Raw genomic sequence first — 23,570 nt, forward strand, 5'->3', positions numbered from 1 at the left:
CCATAGTTGTGAGATCAAGCCTGGAGCTTGCTTAAGATATTATCTCTCTCTCTCTCTCTCTCTCTCTCTCTCTCTCTCTGTCTCTCAAGGAAAAAAAAAAAGACCAAGTCAGTTGTCTTATATATTTGTCTTGATTATTTCCTTATGGTTTACTTTACTCTATTTCCTATAATTCTGAAAACTAGAAGTTAGTTCTAAAGGCTTGATTTGTTTTGGATTAAATTCCTGTGGATTTTGATCTCCACCTCTCATGACCCAACTAGATTTTCCAAAGGGCTCATGTCTGGATGCCCCAACTGTGAGAGGACTGCACAGAAGGAGCTTGACATCTCTATCCTTATCTTCAAACCCTTCACCCTCTGGGGACCATTGCTCTTTCAGATGAGGGATGAGGGCTTGGCTTAGATCCAGGGACCTGACACATTTATTAATTTTTAGTTATATTAATAGTGACAATTAATAATGATCAATTGACAATAACCGGGACAATAATGCCACCATTCATGGAGCAGCCTTCTGTGCAGCTAAGTATTTGGCATGTTCTGTATGGATTTCTGTTAGCCTTCACAACAGTCTTGTGGAATTTAGGTGTCAATATATTCCTGTAGAAGAAGCAAATGAGGCTCAGAGAAGTTAAATCAATTGAAGACCTTGACTGTGAGCTGAGTTGACTCCAGAACTCCTTCCAGTGTCCTGGTCCCAGATATAACTTGCAAGTTCCTCAACTTTGGTATCTCTTGGGTTTCTTAGCAAACAACTGAATAATGATAGCAAATACTCATGTAGTAGTATTACATGCCAGGAACATTTCCAGGGGCCTTTACACATTTTATCCTCCCAACAACTCTCTGAGGAACATCTCACTGACGAGGAAAAACTGAGGCACAGAGAGGTTAAGTCACCTGTCTGAGATCAGAAAGATAGAGAATGGCAGAGCTGGGAACCATACCGAGGCAGCCCAGCCCCAGACTCCATGCTCTTAGCCAACCACTGTTGTTTAGCCAACAAGGGATTTTTTAAAGGCTGTTAGGAAGCTTGTAGGATGTCTGAGAGGGCCAGGGATCAGGCTTGCAGGCCATGTGGCTGGAAACAGTACCCAGATCACACTGAAATCCAGCCACGGCGGCAGGAGCATCACATGAGAAACTCCTAGGTCATCAGAAGGTGATACCACATGGCACAAAAACAGACACTCAGATCAATGGAACAGAATAGAGAACCCAGAAATGGACCCACAAACGTATGGCCAACTAATCTCTGACAAGGCAGGAAAGAATATCCAATGGAAAAAAGACAGTCTCTTCAGCAAGTGGTGCTAGGAAAACTGGACAGCAGAAGAATGAACCTGGGCCACTTTCTTACACCATACACAAAAATAAACTCACAATGGACGAAAGACTTCAATGTAAGACAGAAAGCCATCAAAATCCTCGAGGAGAAAGCAGGCAAAAATCTCTTTAACCTCAGCTGCAGCAACTTCTTACTCAACACGTCTCCAGAGGCAACGGAAACAAAAACAAAAATGAACTATTGGGACTTCATCAAAATAAAAAGCTTCTGCACAGCGAAGGAAACAATCAGCAAAACTAAAAGGCAACTAATGGAATGGGAGGAGATATATCAGATAAGGGGTTAGGATCTAAAATCTATAGAGAACTTATCAAACTCAACACCGAAAAAACAAGTAAACCAGTGAAGAAATGGGCAAAAGACATGAATGGACACTTCTCCAAAGAAGACATCCAGATGACCAACCGACACATGAAAAAATGCTCAACATCACTCATCATCAGGGAAATACACATCAAAACCACACTGAGATACCACCTCACACCTGTCAGAATGGCTGACATTAACAACTCAGGCAATGACAGATGTTGGCAAGGATGCGGAGAAAAAGGTTCTGTTTTGCACTGCTGGTGGGAATGCAAACTGGTGCGGCCACTCCAGAAAATAATATGGAGGTTCCTCAAAAAGTTAAAAATAGAACTATCCTATGACCCAGCAATTGCACTACTAGGTATTTATCCAGGGAATACAGGTGGGCTGTTTCAAAGGGACACATGCACCCCAATGTTTATAGCGGCTCTATTGACAATAGCCAAAGTATGGAAAGAGCCCAAATGTCCACTGATAGATAAATGGATAAAGAAGATGTGCTGTGTATATATATATATATGATGCAGTATTACTCGGCAATCAAAAAGAATGAAATCTTGCCATTTGCAACTGTGTGGATGGAACTGGAGGGTATTATGCTAAGTGAAATTAGCCAGTCAGAGAAAGACAAATATCATATGACTTCACTCATTGGAGGACTTTAAGAGACAAAACAGATGAACATAAGGGAAGGGAAGCAAACATAATATAAAAACAGGGAAGGAGACAAAACATAAGAGACTCTTAAACATAGAGAACAAACAGAGGGGGAGGAGGGGTTGCTGGAGGGGTTGTGAGAGGGGGGATGGGCTAACTGGGTAAGGGGCTTAAGGGATCTACTCCTGAAATCATTGTTGCACCATATGCTCACTAACTTGGATGTAAATTATTAAAAAAAAAAAAAAGATAAAATAAAAAAAGAAAATAAAATTAAAAAAAAAAAGAAGATGATACCACAGAGCATTAATAAGGCTTTCACTGTTTTGGTTACCTTCTGGAACTTTTGGAGGATGTTAGAGTGGCATGCCATGTTCTCATTCTCTTTCCCTCAGGGGACTATATTTCACATCAGGTGCAAACCTGGGTTAAGCACTATCGAGCCTCAGAAACCAGCAGCATCCCGGCGATGGAGAGGCTCATCCAATGGCTGCCGCACCATCTTCCCATGCAACAGAAGACCACACTGGTGCATGGGGACTTCAGGTAGGCATGGCTGTGAGGAGGAGTGAATACCTAGACGTGGAAAATGATGGGCAGGGCCCTTGAAGCGGAAATCAAACAGCTAGTCCGAACTCAATTTACAGTTGAGAATTACTTCTTCACAGAGGATCTCCTTGTGCGTGCCCTTTTAAGGCATGGTTTCTCCACCTTGGCCTCTTGACATTTGGGGCCAGAAAATTCGTTATGATGGGGGGCTGTCCTGTGCAACAGTGGGAGTTATTACAGCCCCTAGGTTTGAAAGTGCAAGTGTGTGCTCCAGTTATTACGGCTGCATAAAAGACTCCTCCCGAACCGCATGGCTGTAAACAACAATGGCAGTTATTTTGCTCACGAAATCTGCTGTCTGGGGACAGGATAGCTGGTTTCACCTGGGGAGGCTGTCGGGCTGGGGGCTGGACTCCCCTGAAGGCTCACTCACATGCCTGGCACTGGGGCAGAGAAGACTGAGCTGGGCTCCCTGGGCCTCTCTTTGGTCTCCCACGTGGTCCCTCCAGCATAGCAGCTTCTGGGCAGCTGGACTCCTTACCTAAGTGGCTCAGGGCTGCAAACGTGTGCGTTCCAAGAGAGAGGGCTGACTGGGAGGGAGCTGGTCACCTTTTCTGAGCTGGGCTCTAGAGTCTCTTAGCATCACTTCCACCCGCATTATATTTGTCAGAAGCCAGTTGCCTCAAGCAGCAAAGAATTAGACTCTTCCTTTTGTGTAAGAAGTGTCAGAATGTACAGACCTGTTTTAAATCCATCAGAGGGAAGGAGGAAGTACGCGAACCCAGAGAGGTCACTCTGTGGAGAGGGCTCCTGGACCACAGCTCTTACGGCCCTTGGAGAGGAATATAGCGTCCCTCACCTATCTGCCTCCTTCTCGTCTCCTGCTGATGTCCTCATTGGCTGAGCCCACCTGAGCCATAGGGCAAGGGAGCCAGTGGACGTGGGCACTGAGGGGTTCATAGGGTGGGGAGTGCATTTGCAGGGGCAAATGGAAGACACCCAGCACAGAACACACCCCTAGCACTCAGTTTCCTTAGAGCTGTCTTTCCATTCCTTTTGTGGCTTATTCAGGCTGGACAACCTGCTGTTCCATCCAGAAAAGGCCGAGGTGCTTGCCGTCCTTGACTGGGAACTCTCTACCTTAGGCGACCCCCTTGTGGACGTGGCCTCCAGCTGCCTGGCTCACTACTTGCCATCCAGTTTTCCCGGGTCCCTGCTGCGAGGTAGGAACAGCTGAAGGAGAAGAGGGAACAGGGCAGCTCCATTCTCAAAGCACCTGAGGCACAGAAGTAACCGTGACCGGTTGGTGCATGAAATTGAGGTCCTGGTGGTTTGGCTGGAAAATGCATTCCTGCCAGTGGAGGGAAATATGTGTAGATGTATTTTAAGCCAGAAGGATGTGTGCATAGGCCCCTCCTATGTTTTTACTCAACTAATTTCTATCTAATTTTCTAAATAAAAAAATACAAATTTATTTTAAAATGTTAGAGCCAACACAATAGCCAAAGTATGGAAAGAGCCCAAATGTCCATCGATGGAGGAATGGATAAAGAAGATGTGGTATATCTATACAATGGAGTATTACTCGGCAGTCAAAAAGAATGAAATGTTGCATTTGCAACTATGTGGATAGAACTGGAGGCTATTATGCTAAGTGAAATTAGTCAGAGAAAGACAAAAATCATATGACTTCACTCGTATGAGGACTTTAAGAGACAAAACAGATGAACATAAGGGAAGGGAAACAAAAATCATATAAAAACAGGGAGGGGGACGAAACAGAAGAGACTCATGAATATGGAGAACAAACTGAGGGTTACTGGAGGGGCTGTGGGAGGGGGGATGGGCTAAATGGGGAAGGGGCACTAAGGAATCTACTCCTGAAATCATTGTTGCACTATATACTAACTAATTTGGATGTCAATTTAAAAAAATAAAAAATTAAAATAAAATGTTAGAGCCAACAAATAACAAAAGGAAAAGTTAAAATCATCAATAGTCCCAGAGATGAGCACTGCCAACATTTTCGTCTTTTGGTGTGTGTACATACATTTGTTTAAATGAAAATGTGATTATATGATTTTATGGCCTGTTTTTTTTTTCACTTAATTACATGTTTTTATGCCATTAAGTATTTCTTGTACAGCATCATTTTTAATGATGAAATAGGATTTTTTTGAATAGAATTAATTTAATCAAGACATTTGACAAATGTCTTCAGACAAATATCTCAGTATCTCATTTGGATATTTAATTTTGTTTTCAATTTTTCTTTTATACTACCTCCCCCCTAACCCTCACAAAAAAAGGCAGTGAACATCTTTGTAGGAGTATCCTTGCCTATATTATAAGGTATACTCCGAACAAAGTCCCAGGAACAAAATATATTACATGCTTCTAAGCCATGAAAATGTTACCAATGAAGGAAATCAGTACACATTTCTGATCTGTTGTAATTATTTTTTTCAAAATTTGGCAGGATCTTTCTTTCAATACCATTTTTTATCAAATGGCAGATGGAAAATCATATGCATCCACCCTGAACTGTGGCCCAGGTGGAAGTGGAGGCCCCTCATTCCCTCCACTACTGCCAATTTAGTCTGAAACTTTTAAGGGCCAATTTGTGAATAGCTTCGTGCCAGGATCCCAGCCATGTGGGGGCGGAAGAGCTGTTGAAATAAGGAGCTGACCCTGTGAATTAGTTGTAAAACTCGTTTCCAAGGCAGGAAGTGATTTTCATAATTCAGATACCTGTGGCCACAAGGGAGTGTGTGGTCACTGCCCAGACATGTCTCTGTCTGTCGCCTCAGGTTTCAGTGACTGTGATTTCACTCAGCTGGGAATCCCTACTGCAGAGGAGTATTTCAGGATGTACTGTCTTCACTCGGGGATCCCTCCTACTGAGAACTGGAACTTCTACATGGCCTTCTGCTTTTTCCGCATGGCCGCGATCCTGCAGGGAGTCTACAAGCGCTCGCTCACAGGTAACGGGTGGCTCAGGAGAGCCTGCCTGAGGGTCTGGGTCCCAACCACTCAGCTTCTCCCCCTAGAAACCCTCCTGTGACCAATTTGGCCAGAATTCTACAATATTCAGTTAACTCAACCATCTGTCATTAATAGCATATACATATATATGTATTCTTAAATTTTTTTTAACGTTTATTTATTTTTGAGAGAGACAGAGTGCAAGCAAGGGAGGGGCAGAGAGAGAGAGAGGGAGACAGAATCCGAAGCAGGCTGCAGGCTCTGAGCTGTCAGCACAGAGCTGGACACGGCGCTCGAGCTCACGGACCACAATATCATGACCAGAGCTGAAGTTGAATGCTTAACCGACCGAGCCACCCAGGCGCCCCTATATGTATTCTTTAAAATATTTAAACTTAAAAAAATTTTTTTAATGTTTATTTTGAGAGAGAGAGTGTGCACATGTGCAGGCGCGAGGGGCAGAGGGGGAGAGAGAGAAAGAGAGACAGAGAGACAGAGACAGAAAATCCCAAGCAGGCTCCACACTGCCAGCACACAGCCCAATGTGGGGCTCCAGCTCACGAACCGTGAGGCCATGACCTGAGCCAAAATCAAGAATCGGACCCTTAACCAACTGAGCCACACCCAGGCGCCCCAAACTTTAAAAAATTATTAACATAACATACAATTTTTTAAGAAAAAACTTACATGATAAGAATTCAGTCATAATACAAAATTATTTTCCTTTTTTCTCAGTACCGTTTCTTAAACATAAACGCCACCCTTAAAAGTTTCATGGGTCCCCCAATTTGTTCTGCGTATCTATCTTCTCTCTTTCTCCAAGTTTCATAAAAATGTGATCATCCTACATGTATTTTTAGTACCTTCATTTTTAATTTTTTATGCTTAAGAATTCCTATGAAATATTTATATGTGTGTATATGTAGGATATGATATGTGTGTATATATAGCATATATACATATATATATAATTATTATAGATATATACTTTACAACAACATAAGGTACATTCCTTGCTTTTATTTTCACTTATTTTAATTTTCACAATATTTCATAGAGACCTTCCCATATGAATATGTACAGATATACATCATTGTTTTTGATTTCTATAGTATGTCCCATTGTATGGATGTAGTGTAATTTATTTAACCCATTCTCTTATCAATATCTCTTTGGATTATTTGCACATTTTAGCAAACACAGATAGTGGTTGGTGAACACCCTCTTCTGCACATGCGTGAATAAACCCAAAGGATAAATTCCCAGAATTAGAATTGCTAAGTTAAAGTATGTGCATTTTAATTTTTTGTACATGTTGCCAAATTCCAGTAAGAGGATTGCTGAAGGAAGAAAAAAGATCATGTGTCTTCTTTGATGGTGCTCTTACATACATGGGAAAATGCTTTACTGAACTAGCTTGGAGTTCTAGATTATATCTTGTGTGTCTGAGCTTCTGGGAAGAGAAGTTCATCATTGCTATTCAGAACTGACGGTTGAATTGAATGTGTATATAAATGTACCATCTATCTATCTATCTATCTATGTAAACACTCTAGTATTAATTTTAGATCTTGCGGGATAGTAAATGAAATCATCTATATCCTAAATTATTTAAGATGATAGAAAAGCAGGTTATAGTTTGTTTCCTATGTAGAAAGGAACAGCAGAAAGCAGACAGAACCCGCCAAAAAGTCCTAGAAATAGTGACTAACCCAGTAGCATTCTGTACTCCCAGTTTTCGCCATGTCATCATCTCTAAATTCCATTCCCACTGGAAGGAGCCAGGACCGTGTTCAGGTCTAGGGCAGACAATCTACAGATGAACCTGGAACACCTTGTCGTATAGTAGGCTGTTGAAGACTACTCGGGTCATATCTAAAGGACTCAGGAGACAGCTCTCATGGGCTCCCAGTTGCTAATGACAGGACACTTTGAGCACCAGTAAGGATGAACTGAAATGGATGGGGAACACATCAAGTATGTTTAAATCCATGAGTAAAGAGTGACGCTAAACCAGAGTCAAAGTCTCACTCACAAATTATGTGTCAGGCTAACAAAATAACTGAGGGAAAGTTTCTCTCTAGGGAAGTAGCTCAGACAGAATGACAGAATTAGCGTATCACCAGTTTTCCACCCCTCTACATTAATGGGTCCAGAAAATAAGTATCCATGGTGCTAATGTCAGCAAGAGAGAAACAGCCAGACATTACATACCCCCTGATGCTTCCCCAAAAGTCAGACCTGGATCTGACCGAGCCGTAGTGCTAACTACCAGCTTACAGGAAACAGAGGGTCAGAGGAGCACGTTCAACATCAGCACTGAGGCACAGCCACTCACAACATCCAGATTTGGGGACACTTCAGTTTCTTCAACAAATGAATGTCAGGGGGGAAAAGAAAAGATGAAAAGGGAACCTATAGATTGAAAGGGACTTAAAAGACACATCAGCCAGTTACAGTGTTTGGATCTTATTTAGATCCCTATTTGAAAAAACAAATTATAAAAAAAATTTATGCGATAGTCAGTGAAATTTTGAATTCTGACTGGATAGTTAGTGATATTGGAGTCATAGTTAACTTATTTTATTTTTATTTTTTTATTTGAGAGAAGAGAACATACATGTTCCCTGTGGGGGGAGAGGAGCAGAGGTGGAGAGAGAATCTTTTTTTTAAGTGTGTTTTTTTTTTCACGTTTATTTATTATTAAGAGACAGAGAGAGCATGAGAGGGGAGGGGCAGAGAGAGGGGGAGACACAGAATCCGAAGCAGGGTCCAGGCTCTGAGCTGTCAGCACAGAGCCCAACACGGGGCTCTAGCTCACAAACTGTGAGATCATGACCCGATCCAAAGTTGGTTGCCTAACCACTTTGCCTAACCACACCCAGGCGCCCCAAGTGTGTTTATTTTTGAGAGAGAGTGTACACGTGTGCACATGCGTGTGGGGGAGGAGTGAGGGGGAGAGAGAGAGAGAGAGAGAGAGAGAGAGAGACAATCCCAAGCAGACTCCACACTCAGCAAGAGCTTGATACAGGGCTCGATCCCATGACCCTGGGATCATGACCTGAGCTCAAATCAAGAGTTGGACACTCAACCAGCTGAGCGTCCCAGTTAACTGTTTTTTAAGAGTGATGATGGTACTGTGTGCTTTTAAGTGCTATTAGACATAAATGAAATATTTACAGATGGCATGATCTAATGTTTGGGATTTACTTCAGAAAAATCTAAGGCAGTGAGGATGGGGACGACAGAGAATGAACCAAGATTGGCCATACTTTGATGATTGTTTAAGCTGAGTGGTAGACACTTCCAGATTCCTTAAACCCTTCACTCTATTTTTATGTATCTTTGAAAGTTTCCAAAATTAAGACAAACGTCAAGTAGAGAGAAACCCAGCAGTGGGTTTGCTAGTACAACGGGAACATCTTAGCTTCCAGGTCATTGACATCCTAAGCTTGGCGGCCACCTGTCGTCCTCAGCCAGGTTCCCGTATTCTAATGAGAAAGGCAGTTGGAGTAGGGGAATTGATCGTTCATTCACAAGGATATGAACCTCTGCCAAGCCAGGTACTAGGAACTAGCAGTACAAAGTCGTGAGCAAAACAATGTTCAGAGAAAGATCGGCACCCAGATGACTTCTAGTTTCACCCGCCCTGATCTGATGATAGGGGTCTCAATAAGCAGGAATTCTCGAAAACCGTATTTTTGCCTCCTCCAGAGAGCATTAGTTCTGACCAACCATTTCCCAATTTTTGTTAGGGCTTCGCAATGAAAGCTAACCAGAAATATTTAATCAAGCAGAAGGGCTGTTGGGTCCATCAGGTGACGAACAGGCCTGACTGCCGGTAGACATTTTCTAGACGACTACTGTGTTCTCGCTGGATCCTGTTCCAGTGCCTGGGGATAAGCTGAGTGGGCTCGGAATGATCTCTCCTGGAGTCTCGACACCTGTAAACCCCATTGGTCTTGCCGCCAATGGGCCTAACAGGAAGCCATTTGACAGTTTCCAAGGTCCTGTGTGCCACTGGCTTGGCTTTACGCTTCCCTCGGCTCGGAGGTAAAACACTCCACACACAGGAATACACGTGTGCTGTCCTTACACGACTGCGTTCCTCCGATCCTGTTGGCGCTCCTTCCCCTCCCACCCGGGAAGCCAGCCAGACACACAGAGGAAGTGACGTAGTTTTCTCACATAAAACCGGGAATCCGTTTTTTGAAGAATAGTGTAATAATGTTACACGAGGGGAAGAAGAAACCCGGCTCTACGAATGCAAATATTATTTCTGTCTAAAAGCATTTTCCTGTTTGAAGAAGGGAGGAACTTGGTATTGCCCTGGAAGGTGGGGTTTGGAGAAGGAGCATTTGTTTCAAAGGCATTCTCGGTGGTGTTAGCTCATCACTGGGTGGGGAAGGGGAGAACCATGCCCAGAGCCGGGGGCGGGGGCCTCTGGTTTATAGTCGGCATGTGGGTGCTGACATTTAGGTTTCCGGTAGACGGCTGCTGAAATTCTAGAATGGAAGAAGTGCTTGTGACCACAGCTTAGGAGGCTGCAGTCTCCTCTGCTGAGACGACATGTGGGAAAATACACAGAAGTAATGATAGCTTTAAGTCAGCCCAGGCTCTTATCGGCGACTTTCCAAGAGACAGAGCAGCACTCTGAGAGGGAGATCGACTTAAGGAGAGGAAAATGAAGAGAGCGCTTCGTATTCTCTGCTAGGAAAAGGAAGTCATTATGAAGAGCAGTGAGTTCAAGGTGGGGGGGGGTCTTGCTTGCACGTGGCATGTGCAGTCAGAGTAACGGGCTGGGGAGATGCAGCCCCTCATGAGAGAGTGCGCATCTGCCCTCACTGCCCTCACAGTGACTCAGGGAAGGGGGCTGTCTGGTTCCCGACTGCCCCCCTCCCCGCCCCCCCAGGGCCTGGGTCCATGACCGCCCCCGGAAGGTGCTGAGTAAAGACTTGTCTGGCGGCCTGCCTTCTCTGCTCTGTAGCACATGGATTTGGCTCCTGATCTGTAAGAACAGCATAATACCTTTAACACCAAAACTTCGTGAAAATGGCTCTTTGGGGAAATTGGCTGTGGCAGGGACCAGAAGAAAAATAGGCCTCTGCAAAGATCCATTTATCGATACAAAGAGAATGAGGAAAACACAGTCTTTTTAGAATATGGAAATGCTAAAAATAATCTAGGAGGGTTGGCTGTGAAGAAGCTCACTATAAGGAGACAATATACACGCTTCATGCAGGGATCTCGGATGCAGTTCACTGAATGCAAGAAGCCACAGTGAAAAGACTGCACACCCTATGATGTGTATATTTACGTGACATTCCGGAAAAAGCCAACTAGGGAAACAGATTTAAAAGGGGGTGGGGAGGGGCGCCTGGGTGGCACAGTCGGTTAAGCGTCCGACTTCAGCCAGGTCACGATCTTGCGGTCCGGGAGTTCGAGCCCCGCGTCGGGCTCTGGGCTGATGGCTCAGAGCCTGGAGCCTGTTTCCGATTCTGTGTCTCCCTCTCTCTCTGCCCCTCCCCCGTTCATGCTCTGTCTCTCTCTGTCCCAAAAATAAATAAACGTTGAAAAAAAAAAAATAAAAAAAAAAAAAAAAAAAAAAAGGGGGTGGGGCGCCTGGGTGGCTCAGTCGGTTAAGTGTCTGTCTCTTGATTTTGGCTCAGGTCATGATCCCAGGGTCATGAGATCTAGCCCCTTGTCAGGCTCTGCACTGCACGTGGAGCCTACTTAAGATTCTCTCTCCTTCTTTCTCTGCCTCCATCTCTCTCTCTCGCTCTCTCTCTCTCTCTAAAAGAAACAGAGATCAGGGGCGCCTGGGTGGCACAGTCGGTTGAGCGTCCCACTTCAGCCAGGTCACGATCTCGCGGTCCGTGAGTTCGAGCCCCGCGTCAGGCTCTGGGCTGATGGCTCGGAGCCTGGAGCCTGTTTCCGATTCTGTGTCTCCCTCTCTCTCTGCCCCTCCCCCGTTCATGCTCTGTCTCTCTCTCTGTCCCAAAAATAAAAAAAAATTAAAAAAAAATAAAAAGTTGAGAAAAAAAAATTTGGGGGATGATGGACATATTTTGTATCTTGATGGCAGTGCTGGTTACCTGACTAAACTCACAGAACTATACACTTTTATAAAGAGAGTGTATATACACCGTACTTCAATTTAAAAAATTTTTTACTTTTTAAAAAAAAGTCTTGATGCATGTATTAAAAAAAAAAAGAAAGCAGTGAGTGCATAAGTGGAGTGAGTTCTGCAGGGCTGACACTGGCGTTCATCTGCACAGAGTGGTGTCCAGAGATCTGTCGTTACCTGGTCCCTGGGGACGGTTGTTACTGGTTTTGCAGCAAGAGCAGTTGGTCTAAGATAATGCAGGGCTTTCGATAGCCCCCTGGCGACAGCACAAGTGACTGGGGGTGTCCCTGGCTTCATTTAGTACCTTGACGGAAAGAAGAGGTAAAGAGCAGGGAGCAGTCCAGATGAGCCTGACTCCTGGCTCCAAGCCCACTGCTGTCAGCTTGTCTACGCTTCCTAAGACCCAGATTCTTTCTGTAAAGTGGGGATTAAAAGCATCATAATGTTTCGGGAATTCGATGAGCTATAATAATCCACGCAGAGCGCTTAGCACTGTGTTTGGTATATGGCCAAGTGCTCAGCAAATGGTAGTGGCTGCTGACGGCATTCTTATTAAGGGTTGTTTGGGAGTAATCACTGTTTTTCTTTGCTTCTGCTTAGGGCAAGCAAGCTTTGTGGACACCGAACAAAGTGGAAAACTGCCTGAATTTATGTCTAACCTGGCATGGGATTTTGCCATCAAAGAAGGGTTCCGGGTTTTCAAAGAGATGCCAGCCACAAAACCGTCAATGAGGTCCTATCACACTCAGGCTGGTCACAGTCCCTGCCGAGCACCTCAGGCGTGAGCAGTTATATCCCCTTTACAGAATCTTCCCCGGCTCATGCCTCAAAGGGAACTCTGGTTCTCTCTCCAGAGGGCCTTTCCCCACCAGTCAGGGAGCTGTATCAGTGACTAAAGCCATGACATGTGTACCCCGCTGAGTCAGAGCTTATGGAGTCACCAAGCCTCAGCAGAGGGATGGACCGCTTCCCTGCTGATTGAATATCTCAATGGAAAGCAGCGTATTGAGAGTTGGTAAGATGTCATTAACATGGTGGAACCCCAGCTCATTGACCAGACACGTCTGTTCTCCTCCTAAGCAGTGAAGAGGCAAGAGGGCTGTAATGAATTATCTTTGTTTTTCATCATCATCAGGAAAAGCTAGCTCTAGATTACTCGGTTTCCACTTCATTGCTTTCTCTGTGTGACCGTGTCATGGCCAGATACCTCAGCCCAGGCACAGGAACACCAGGTCTGTGGTTCATGCCCCCAGGACAGGCGGGCTTATTTTGTGCATATGTGAATTATGTAAATTTGAAACACGGTGATATAAAATACATCAGTTAATAAAGCCTCTTATTTTTAAAAGGTTTAATTACTTATTTTCAGAGAGAGAGACAGAGAGAGAGAGAAAGAAACCTTGCACATACAGGGGAGGGCAAAGAGAGGGAGAGAGAATCCCAAGAGTCTCCACGCTCTCAGTGCAGAGCCTGACGTGGGGCTCAATCCCATGAATTGTGAGATCATGACCTGAGCCGAAACCAAGAGTCAGATGCTCAACTGCCTGAGTCACCCAGGTGCCCCAACAAAGTCTCTTTAAAGAACCCATAATGTCAAAAGTAAAGGGCTAAAGTCAACTGTAAACTGTGTTTCAGCCATTGAACAGAGTGACACTACTTTAGCTGATAATGGAAATACCTGCTTGTTCTTTGTCAGGGTGAGTCTTGGCTTGTGTTAGTTTTTAAGTTATTTGAGATCTTCAGGAGCACACATTTTGCAGCCATCATCTTTTTTTTCTTTTAATTTGTTTTTAACGTTTATTTTTGGAGAGAGAGACAGAGACAGAATGCATTTCCTTTTCCAATGCTTCCGTGCCCTTGATGGAGAGAGAGAGACAGAGAGAGAGAGACGTGCCCTTTTGAGAGAGAGAGACAGAGACAGAGCATGAGCCGGGGAGGGACAGAGAGAGGGAGACACAGAGTCCGAAGTAGGTTCCAGGCTCTGAGATGTCAGCACAGAGCCCAAAAAGGGGCTCAACCATGAGATCATGACCTGAGCCGAAGTCGGACAATTAACCGACTGAGCCAGCCAGGCGCCCCAACCATCATCTACTTTTTAAGAAAATGGCATTATCACTTTTTTTCTGGTTACAAACCTATTGCAAAACCACCAAAGCTCAAACATGACGAGAGTAAGAAGAGTTCATAACATAGAAAGAGCTCTCTAAAATCCCTTGCCCTCTGAGATCATCGCTGTCAACAGCTTGGCGTATTAGGCTCCCAGCTGCTTTTCTCTATTACATTCTAACATATCATTCCTATGTTGTAATGGGATTGTTGTATACATTTGAATCTCCCACTTGCTTATTTAATTTAATGGCATGTCAGTGCCTGGAGATGGACCTTCTAGGGTTTCTGCAGTGTGGGTGTACGTAATTTGTCTACCCTCCCCCTGGCTGAGGGATCCCATTGGTGTCTCAGTAGGCTAGGTCACTGGATCACTTAAGCAGAGAAGGACATTAGCTAGCTGCTGACATGGATAAGGAGGCTGAAGACCCAGCTTTAGAAGCCAAGGGAAGGCAGGCTGCAGGGGGTGTAGCCAAGGCTGTCATAAAAGCAGCCAGCTGGCTGGGAGATCTCAGGAAGCTTCCTCAGGACTCCGACTCAAAACTTTGAGATGGGAATTTTCAGCTGGCCGGGGAGCAGGGGAGTAGGTCTCATGGCCTCGCCTTTATTGCCTGGAAGCAGGGAGAAGGAGGGCATGTCTGGCCCCCTTCACTTTCTGCAGTAGGAGACTATACCTTGATCCCACTAAAATTTATGTAATGAAAGAGTCCTCCAGAATAAGAAGCAGGTTTGGATGCTTTGCAAGCAAGGTGCATTGAATGCTCTCACATACTTCTGTGTACATTTATTGTTTCTACAACAGGATAAATTCTTTGAAGTAAAAATACTGTCCAAGAATGAGACTGTTTAGTGTTTTAATAAACATTGCCAAGGGTTTTTTTTTCAGATTTAAAAATTTTTAAGTAATCTCTACATCCAACGTGGGGCTCAAACTCACAACCCCGAGATCAAGAGTCACACGCTCCACTGACTGAGCTCTCCAGGCGCCCCAACTATTGCCAACTTTTGATCACGAAGGTGCTTACTGCTCTAGGCTCCCATCATTAACGTGTGAACTGCCTCTCCCCTCCATGGCTGGCCAGAACATTTCAGGCTCTCACATGTGATGTAAGCCCATCAAGGGCATGGAAGCATTGGAAAAGGAAATGCGCACACAGCAAACACCTCCAGACTCTAAAAGGAATGCTGAGGAAAAACCGAGATTAGGGATCATTTTACTTCCAGTTATACCTGAATGGGAACATCATGGAGATTTGTGGGCAAAGCAGTGAAACTGTAGCTCAAGGCTTTTATCCCAAGTGTGGTTACTCCCGTAAATGGGAAGACATACGTAGCCATTTACGGTGTATTTCACAAATCCTGTGAGGTAAGCATTGTTAACCTCGATTTACAAGTAAGGAAATGGATGTGTCCAGGAACACAGCTAGGAATAACAGCGCCTGGATTCATGTCCAGATCTGCTGGGCTCAGATTCTGTGGGTCCCCCCACACAAACACAGGGAGATGATTAGATCCGTTTCCTTATTCTGCCTCTTCAGAACTCCTGTGTTTCTTCTCCTGCCCTATCCTGCTTTATTTGTTCAATAAATCTGCCCTTTTTCTCCTTGGTAATTGCACTCTGAGCTAATCAGCTTAATACAAACAATGAGACGAGTGCAGCTACGGATCCTGGAAGTACGTCATCAGACCAGGCTCAGTATAAATGCAAAAGTCAGGCCAGCTGGTGTCCTCCCAGTGAGAAGAAGTGATGCTGATTATATTCACAATCACTAACATTTAGTGCAGGCTGTCTGCTTCTGTGTCAGACACTTTGTATTCTACAGGTCATCTCAGATAATCTTTTTTTTTTTTTTTTTAAGTTTATTTATTTATTTAGAGCAGGGGCAGACAGAAGGGAGAGAGGGAATCACTGTCCGCTCAGAGCTCGAGGCAGGGCTCGAACCCACGAACCATGAGATCGTGACCTGAGCCAAAATCGAGAGTCAGATGCTTAACTGAGCCACCCAGGTGCCCCTCATCTCATTTCATCTTTACAGCAACCCAGATGAGTGGGCATTGTGGACACTGATTGGGTTTGGGCAGCCTCGTGTTCATTCTTCTTTCTCGGTACAGCACCCCAGTTTCATTTGGGGGCATTCCTTCCCCTCCTTTGGCTACAGGGGCAGAACTGTCAGTCCGGGTGCCAGCCCAGCCCTCCTTGGGCAAGAAGTGGGCACATGAGCCAAGCTAGGCCAGCCAGGCTCTCTGGAATTGGGAGAATGAACAGTATTTTCAAGAAAAAAACTTGGCACTCACTCATTCCATAGCAGTGGGGCCCCGGCAGGACTGCTGAGTATCCTGTCCTGTGTGACCCTCTAGGGTACCTGGATCCCTGTTTATTTCTGAGCTTCATTCTCTAACCTGAGCTCCTGGTAACCTTTACACTCGGTTCTTTTTTCCCCCCTTAGTTAGCCACAGTCGGTTTCTATTCTACAACTCAATAGTCCTGACTGATAGGTGGGTAGTCATGTCCCATTTCACAGATGGAGAAACTGATCCCGTGGCTTGCCCAGCCAGGTGTGGCAGGGCTGACTCTGAACCAGGTAGTCTGACTGAAGGCCAGAGTTCCTGAACCCCAGGCTAGACTTTCTAGTTACTTGCCCGGGAGCTATGTTGAAAATTCTGGGGTTACTTGTCCAGGGAACAAAACTGCCCCTCAAAGGAAGCTGGTTCAGGGGCTGTCCCCACACACCACATCACAGCAGCCACATGTACTGGGCTTCTGTGAGTCTTCGGCTCCCACAGTTCCTTCTCTGTCGTCTTTCAACAAAGGAGGTCCATGGCGGGGCTTCTGGAAGAACTTCCATGAGGGTGTCAGAGGGCGACTTGACTCGGAGGGAGCCCTTGCTCACACTTCCAGGGTATTTGAAGTTTTGAATGTGGACATGGGAGTCACTATTATGCCTTCTCTTCTTGTCAGATACTTAATTGTTCTGCTCCAGATACACGGAGCTTCTGGTGCAATATGGCCCCAGGAGCATACCCACTGACCGATACTGTCACCAGAAGGGAAGGCTGGCTCCTATTTTGCTATGACCCAGCCCCTGGCACCTGCTTGGGGCACCACCCCCTGGAGCTCTTCCTCATCAGACCAGATCCCTGTGGGGCCCCTCTGGGTGCAGGGAGCTGGGGTGGGGCTGGGTGGGAGGTTGAGAAGGGGGATGGGGAGGGGGCCCTGCCAGCTCTAGGCCGGCGTGCTCTCGGGGTGCCTCATTAGTTCTCTTCCGTCCTAGAGGAGGGGGGTTTCCATGTAACAGATGGTCACAAGGGATGGATCTCGGGCATTTGGCCTGAAATTCATTTTTCAGTGACACTTCCATGGGTCTGTATTGATAAGTGCATCTCTGCCCTGCTGTTGCCTGGGAAACAGGATGCAAAGGAGATTCTGTCTCTTCGCTCCCAGCAGAGGCAGCAAACCCTTCCTCAGTGCCACCGCCCCCCCCCCCCCCCCCCCCGCTGTGAGATCAGGTGCTACATCACAGCAGCTAGTGATAATCCAGCCCTTCATCATGCAGGAACTTTGCAGGGCCCTCTTTAAATGCTGTATGCACCTCACCTCCCAGGAGGTACAAATTGCCATCCCTGTCTTACAGAGGGGAAAACTAAGACCAGGAAGTGACTTGAGTCACTTGCCTAAGGTACTAGCCCCCTGCTCGCATGTAAACCCGGAGTGAAGGGTTGGCCTGATTCGGAACCCTGTGCCCATTATGTTGATGGAGCCCGTGGGGACAGCAGGACAGGTTGCCAGTGATAAAGTAGCAGCTTTCAGCCGCTTGTGTCTAAATTATATTTTCAACTCTACATGGTTTAAAAAAAATTTTTTTTTTTTAACTGCTCTTATGATGTTGGATTCCTTCCTCACTGGGACAAAAACCAATAGCTCTCACTTCTGGTCAGGAACCTGCACGTACTCATCTGATTATGTGAAGTCTTAATGAGCTCCATCTGCTTGCTGGCATTGGCTCTCCTGGGCCAGGACTGCGTCTGCAAAGAGAGCCGAGGGCCCCGGGTGCCAGATGAGAGGGTCTGCCTCTCTCCTTTCCCTGGATCCCCGCTGCCAACTCGGTGTGTTTTGGGAAAAATAGACCCGCGTGCCCCAAGCCACTGGCTTCATGCTCTTGGTTCCCACGATACCCCGGGGACAAAAATCATCCCGTCTCTGACACAGTCTGGGCTAGAGGACGCTCCAGGTTAGCACCCGGGAGCAGCTCGCCTCTGTGTGTGGGTCTGGCCTAGGGAAGCGGCTTTGGGCAGCCCGTGCTCTAGCTCAGGACACAAAACCTCCAAGGGTATTACGACATTGGGAGGGTCACACGCTCCTCCATGTGATTTCCATACGTGAATATCAACTGCCAGGCAAATTTCAGACAGGTATTCATACTCTTTTTTCCCTTTTCTGAACTTAGAAGATAAGCAAGAATCTGAGGTGAGGAGGCCACCCAGGACGGAGAAGTGCACTGCAAACCTTGTCTTCTAGATCCCAGCGGACAGCTGACCTCCGGGCCTGGAGCGCCTCCCACAGAGCCTCTTTCTCTCCACTAACAGTATTCACATTTTTATTTTCAGTGTTTCCAGAGGATCACTACAGTGGTAGTCACACCCCACCAAGGAGTTTCAGTTCAAGGTAGAGTGATAACGTTGTAGAGAAGGAATGGCAAAATATGCGTGTAACATTATAAATCTGTGATTTCTTGTCCCTCTTTAATAGGCTCCTTCCTACCCTCCCTTCCCCTTCAACCATGTCCCAGTTAGAAGGCTGAGTAAAGGACAGGACTGTTGCCAGCAGGTGACCTGAACTGAGGCAAGGGATAAACACACCCAAGGGAAACAGGTAGACAGACTGCTCAGTGGGAATCGCCTGGGGGTTTCAGTGGCCACGGTGGGTGAAGTCCTGTTTGAGCAGAGGGGACATGCCTGAAGAGAATACTGGGCAGGCTAGGCTTCGAGATTACCCAGAGAGGACTGAATCCCAGCAGCATCCACTGATGCATGCGGCTAACTGGGTACTCAGGGAGGGTCCTGGCGCTCAGGAAAGCCCACACTGAGTGCTTTCGTGTGTGCCCGCTCTGACCCAGAGCCACCTGTCTGTTTTGCCACTGGACCTCAAATCCTCACTGTTTCCTGAGAGCACTTAGCAGGTGAAACAAGATGATGTTCTTGCCAAGAAGCTGCGACCCTGTCTTTGCTTTGCATCTGTTACTTTTGAAGTTGGAAATTCAGAGCAGAATGGGTCTCACTCTGTCGAGGTGATCAGAAGGAAAAGGCCAGCCTCTATGGCAGCGGAGGGCAAGTTCCAAGGTCCAAAGGGTCATGCGCTGGTGAGGACCACTTCTGCTCCTAGCTTATCTTCAAAATTCAGACACCAGAGAGAACCCATATTGGTGGTTTTTGTCGCTGGGGTTCTAGTGTCTAGCCCTAAATCACCCTTCTTGCCCAGCGTGTCCACAGAAAACTTTATTCTTTGATCCCCTCCAAGGTTGGAAGCCCACACAAAAGACAGAGCTGTTGCTGGGAATGGTAATTCAAATCAGTGGCAGCGGTTTCACAAAAATGAAGCAAACCCTTGAGACCGAACAGACGTCTCACAGGAATCTCTGTACCAAGAAAAAAAGGCCGTCCAATGTGTTTGGACTACCGAGCAAACCTTCTATGATTCACCCCTGTTTGAGTTGAAGCTGACGAGTTCTTTTTTCTTTCAAAAGAAAGTGCTCCTCACAACTCAACACCAAAAACCCACAAATAATCCAATTAAAAATGGACAGAAGACATGAACGGATATCTTTCCCAAGAAGACATCCAGGTGGCCAAGAGACACATTAAAAGATGCTCAACACCACGGGAAATGCAAATCCAAATCACAATGTGATATCACCTCGCACCTCTCAGAATGGCTAAAATCAACAACACAAGAAACAACAGGTGTTGGCAAGGATGCGGAGAAAGGGGAACCCTCTTGCACTGTTGGTGGGAATGCACACTGGTGCAGTCGCTGTGGAAAACAGTATGGAGGTTCCTCAAAAAATTAAAAATAGAACTACCCTATGATCCAGTAATCACACAACTGGGTATTTACCCAAAGAATACAGAAACACTAATTCAAAGGGATACGTGCCCCCCTATGTTTTATAGCAGCAGTATTTACAATAGCCAAACTATGGAAGCAGCCCAAGTGTCCATCGACTGATGAATGGATATAGAAGATGTGGTGTATATAGACAATGGGATATTATTCAGCCATAAAAAGAATGAAATCTTGCCATTTGCAATGGACAGAGCTAGAGAGTATAATGCTCAGAGAAATCAGTCAGAGAAAGACAAATACCATATAAGTTCACTCACATGTGGAATTTAAGAAACAAAACAAAGGAAAAAGACAGATAGAGAGACAAACCAAGAAACAGACTCTTAACTATAGAGAACAAACTGATGGTTACCAGAGAGGAGGTGGGTGGGTGGGTGGGGGGATGAGTGTAATAGGTGATGGGGATTAAAGAGTACACTTATCAAGGGGCATCTGGTTGGCTCAGTTGGCAGAGCACATGACTCTCCATCTTGAGGTCATGAGTTTAAGCCCCATGTTAGGCATGGAGCCTAATTAAAAAAGAAAAGAGTTCACATCATGATGAGCACTGTGTAATGTATGGAATTGCTGAATCACTATATTGTGCACCTGAAATTAATGTAACACTGCATGAGAATATACTGGAATTAAAACGAGAAAAAAACACAAACAAAAAAATAAAAGAAAGTGCTCCTCTCTAAGGGCTCAGGTATGGTACTTCAGCCCCATCCTGTGCTGAAACTCAGACCAGCCCTCCCACAGAGCTGTTTGATCACACATGTCAGAAGTCTTCAGAAGGGGCACAGCACCAACGTGGCAGTTCCACTCCTAGGAGTGGGCATGAGGGAATAAACAGGAGTCAACAAAAGATGTGACAATAGAGGGTTCACTTCAACACTGATTGTAAAAGCAAAATGTTGGGAACAACCTATAAGGAGATCAACTGGAGGCTGGTCAGGTCAATCCAAGTACGAGCTGCAGTGAAATTCCAAAATGATGCTGGAGGAACCTATTTCTTAACAAAGATGTTCACTATATGCTCTTATTTTTTTAAATTTATTTTTTTATTTTTTTCAACGTTTATTTATTTTTGGGACAGAGAGAGACAGAGCATGAACAGGGGAGGGGCAGAGAGAGAGGGAGACACAGAATCGGAAGCAGGCTCCAGGCTCCAAGCCATCAGCCCAGAGCCTGACGCGGGGCTCGAACTCACGGACAGCGAGATCGTGCCCTGGCTGAAGTCGGACGCTTAACCGACTGCGCCACCCAGGCGCCCCACACTATATGCTCTTAAATGGAAAAAAAAAAGCAGGCTACAAAGCAATATATAGAGTATGACCCCATTTTTGTAAAAAAATATATATACATATGTGTGTGTGTGTGTGTGTGTGTGTGTGTATGCATACAAAAAGTCTAGAAGGACATCCACCAAGTAACTAGAAGGGAGGGACTAGATGATTGGTATATTCTTATTTTCTCCCTTAAAATAAAAAAGGTTTAATTTATTTATTTGTTTAAGTAATCTCTATACCCAACATGGGTCTTGAACTCACAACCCTGAGATCAAGAGTCATAGGCTCTTCCAACTGAGCCATCTGGGCACCCCTTTCTCTTTTTTTATTTGAAAAGTATACTTTTTCTACCATGAGATACATTATTTGTGTAATTGTTTTTAGTTTTAAAAAAGAGAAAAAAGTAAAAAAAAAAAAAAAAAAAGAATCCCTTACAACCTTTTCTAATTGCTTGTGAGTTTCAGGCTCTAGAATCCCCACTGCAATAACCGACCACCAGGGGGCTCTGGCACCCCAACCTTGCTCCCAAGCGGAGGTGAAGCTGGGCCACAGTGAGAGTGGGCATACTCCCCAGCCTGTGAGGAGCCCACAGTCACTACCTCATTTCCAGAACGTCTGGGCCAGATGCCAGTTCAGATCTAAAAACACTGTTCTAGGGGTGCCTGGGTGGCTCAGTCGGTTAAGCGTCCGACTTCGGCTCCGGTCATGATCTCAGGGTTGAGCCCGCGTCAAGCTCTGTGCTGCTGACAGCTAGGAACCTGGAGCCCACTCCAGATTCTGTGTCTCCCTCTCGCTCTCTCTGCCCCTCCGCTACTCACACTCTGTCTCTCTCTCTCTCTCTCTCTTAAAAATAAGCATTAAAAAAAAATTTTTTTAAACTCTGTTAGGCCTGGCAGCCAGGCCTGCCCAGAGGGGGCCGAACCGCTGGAGGAAAGGGATTCCTGGAAGTAATTTGTGCAGCTACCATGGTGACTAGCTCCACAGTGCATGTGAATATTGTCTGTGTCTGGATCTTCTCCCTGAAAATTGCCTGTGTGTGCCTCCACTATCTCCTCTGCAGGGCACCGGTGCCACGCGGGCTGCCTCTCCTGTGTCCAAGGGTGAAGTCTGCAAGGCCTTCGGGAAGCCCCTGGCAGACATCCATCGCCCGGTGGCTCGTGGAGATGCAGCCTGCCCGGCTGCTAGGGCAGAAAGCCGCCCACCTCATGGATGTGGCAGGGGATAAGACGGGAGGCTGAGGGGCCCTACGGATAATAAGGGCTTAGGCTGGGGTGAGGGAATCCATCCTGGGAATCTTAGACATTGACTCTTCCTTCCCTGTTCAGAAAATCATGGAGAAAAAGCTTGGCTCCTTGACACTAATAACTTTGCTTTAATTCTGCTTGGAAGTATTTAGGCAGCTTTTCAAAACTGGAAAAGGGACAATTAAAGAGTTCTGAACTTTCTGTTTACTGGCCTGGTGAACTTCTGTCCAAGACAATGGGCCAACGCGTCCACGTGCCCCCCCGCCTCCCTGCCCCCTTATGCCCGCTTTAACTGTGTCCAGCCTGGACTTCCAGGCCTTGTTGGTGCAGTGTCAGGCAAACCGCACCAGCAAAGGAACTAACCAAGAGAGAAGATTTATTTTCAAGCATGACGTGATTCCTTAAGCAGATCTTTCCGAGTACTTCTCATGGGCAGGCACGATGCCCACATTGACCCTTCCTTCTCCAGCTCTTCACGGGGCAGCCTCTGCCCCTTAGCTGAGAGGCCTCAGTGGTTGGGGAGGGCAGCCCAGGCTCGAGTTCCTGGTTCCCCGGCACTCTTGTGCCAGATATGGAGGAGACTCTCTGCGGCCTCCCTCGAACGCCCGACCCAGGGCAGATCCTTGTGGCTCAGTTCCCCAGAGTTCTGGCTGGCCATAGGCCATTGTCAGGTTGGAGACCGAGCTGGCTGTGACCCTGAGGGAAGCATGTGCCCCTCCATGTGCTGCCTTCTGTGTGTGCTGGTGGTGCTCCCTGTCATCTGGGGAAAACATCCACATTCCCACGTTTCCAAGCCTGTCCTTGGCTGAGCACTTGCTCACACAACATCCTGAGTCACCCTCGCAGTCACC

The 23,570-nt window shown here is 46.0% G+C and overlaps 1 protein-coding gene across 2 annotated transcripts in view; it reads left to right on the plus strand.

Annotated features, from left to right (window-relative positions):
* ACAD10 (acyl-CoA dehydrogenase family member 10) overlaps positions 1 to 13,325 on the plus strand; it is a 42,875-nt gene extending 29,550 nt beyond the window's left edge. For both annotated transcript variants that reach the window (XM_043557623.1, XM_043557622.1), the window contains 4 exons: positions 2,712 to 2,862; positions 3,937 to 4,088; positions 5,676 to 5,849; positions 12,578 to 13,325. In XM_043557623.1, the coding sequence (XP_043413558.1) occupies positions 2,712 to 2,862; positions 3,937 to 4,088; positions 5,676 to 5,849; positions 12,578 to 12,762 (662 nt within the window). In that variant the 3' untranslated portion in view covers positions 12,763 to 13,325. The remainder of the gene's footprint in view (positions 1 to 2,711; positions 2,863 to 3,936; positions 4,089 to 5,675; positions 5,850 to 12,577) is intronic.
* Positions 13,326 to 23,570: the final 10,245 nt, after the last annotated feature.

This window comes from Prionailurus bengalensis, chromosome D3 (assembly GCF_016509475.1).
Source record: "Prionailurus bengalensis isolate Pbe53 chromosome D3, Fcat_Pben_1.1_paternal_pri, whole genome shotgun sequence".
NCBI classification, from domain to species: Eukaryota; Metazoa; Chordata; class Mammalia; order Carnivora; family Felidae; genus Prionailurus; species Prionailurus bengalensis.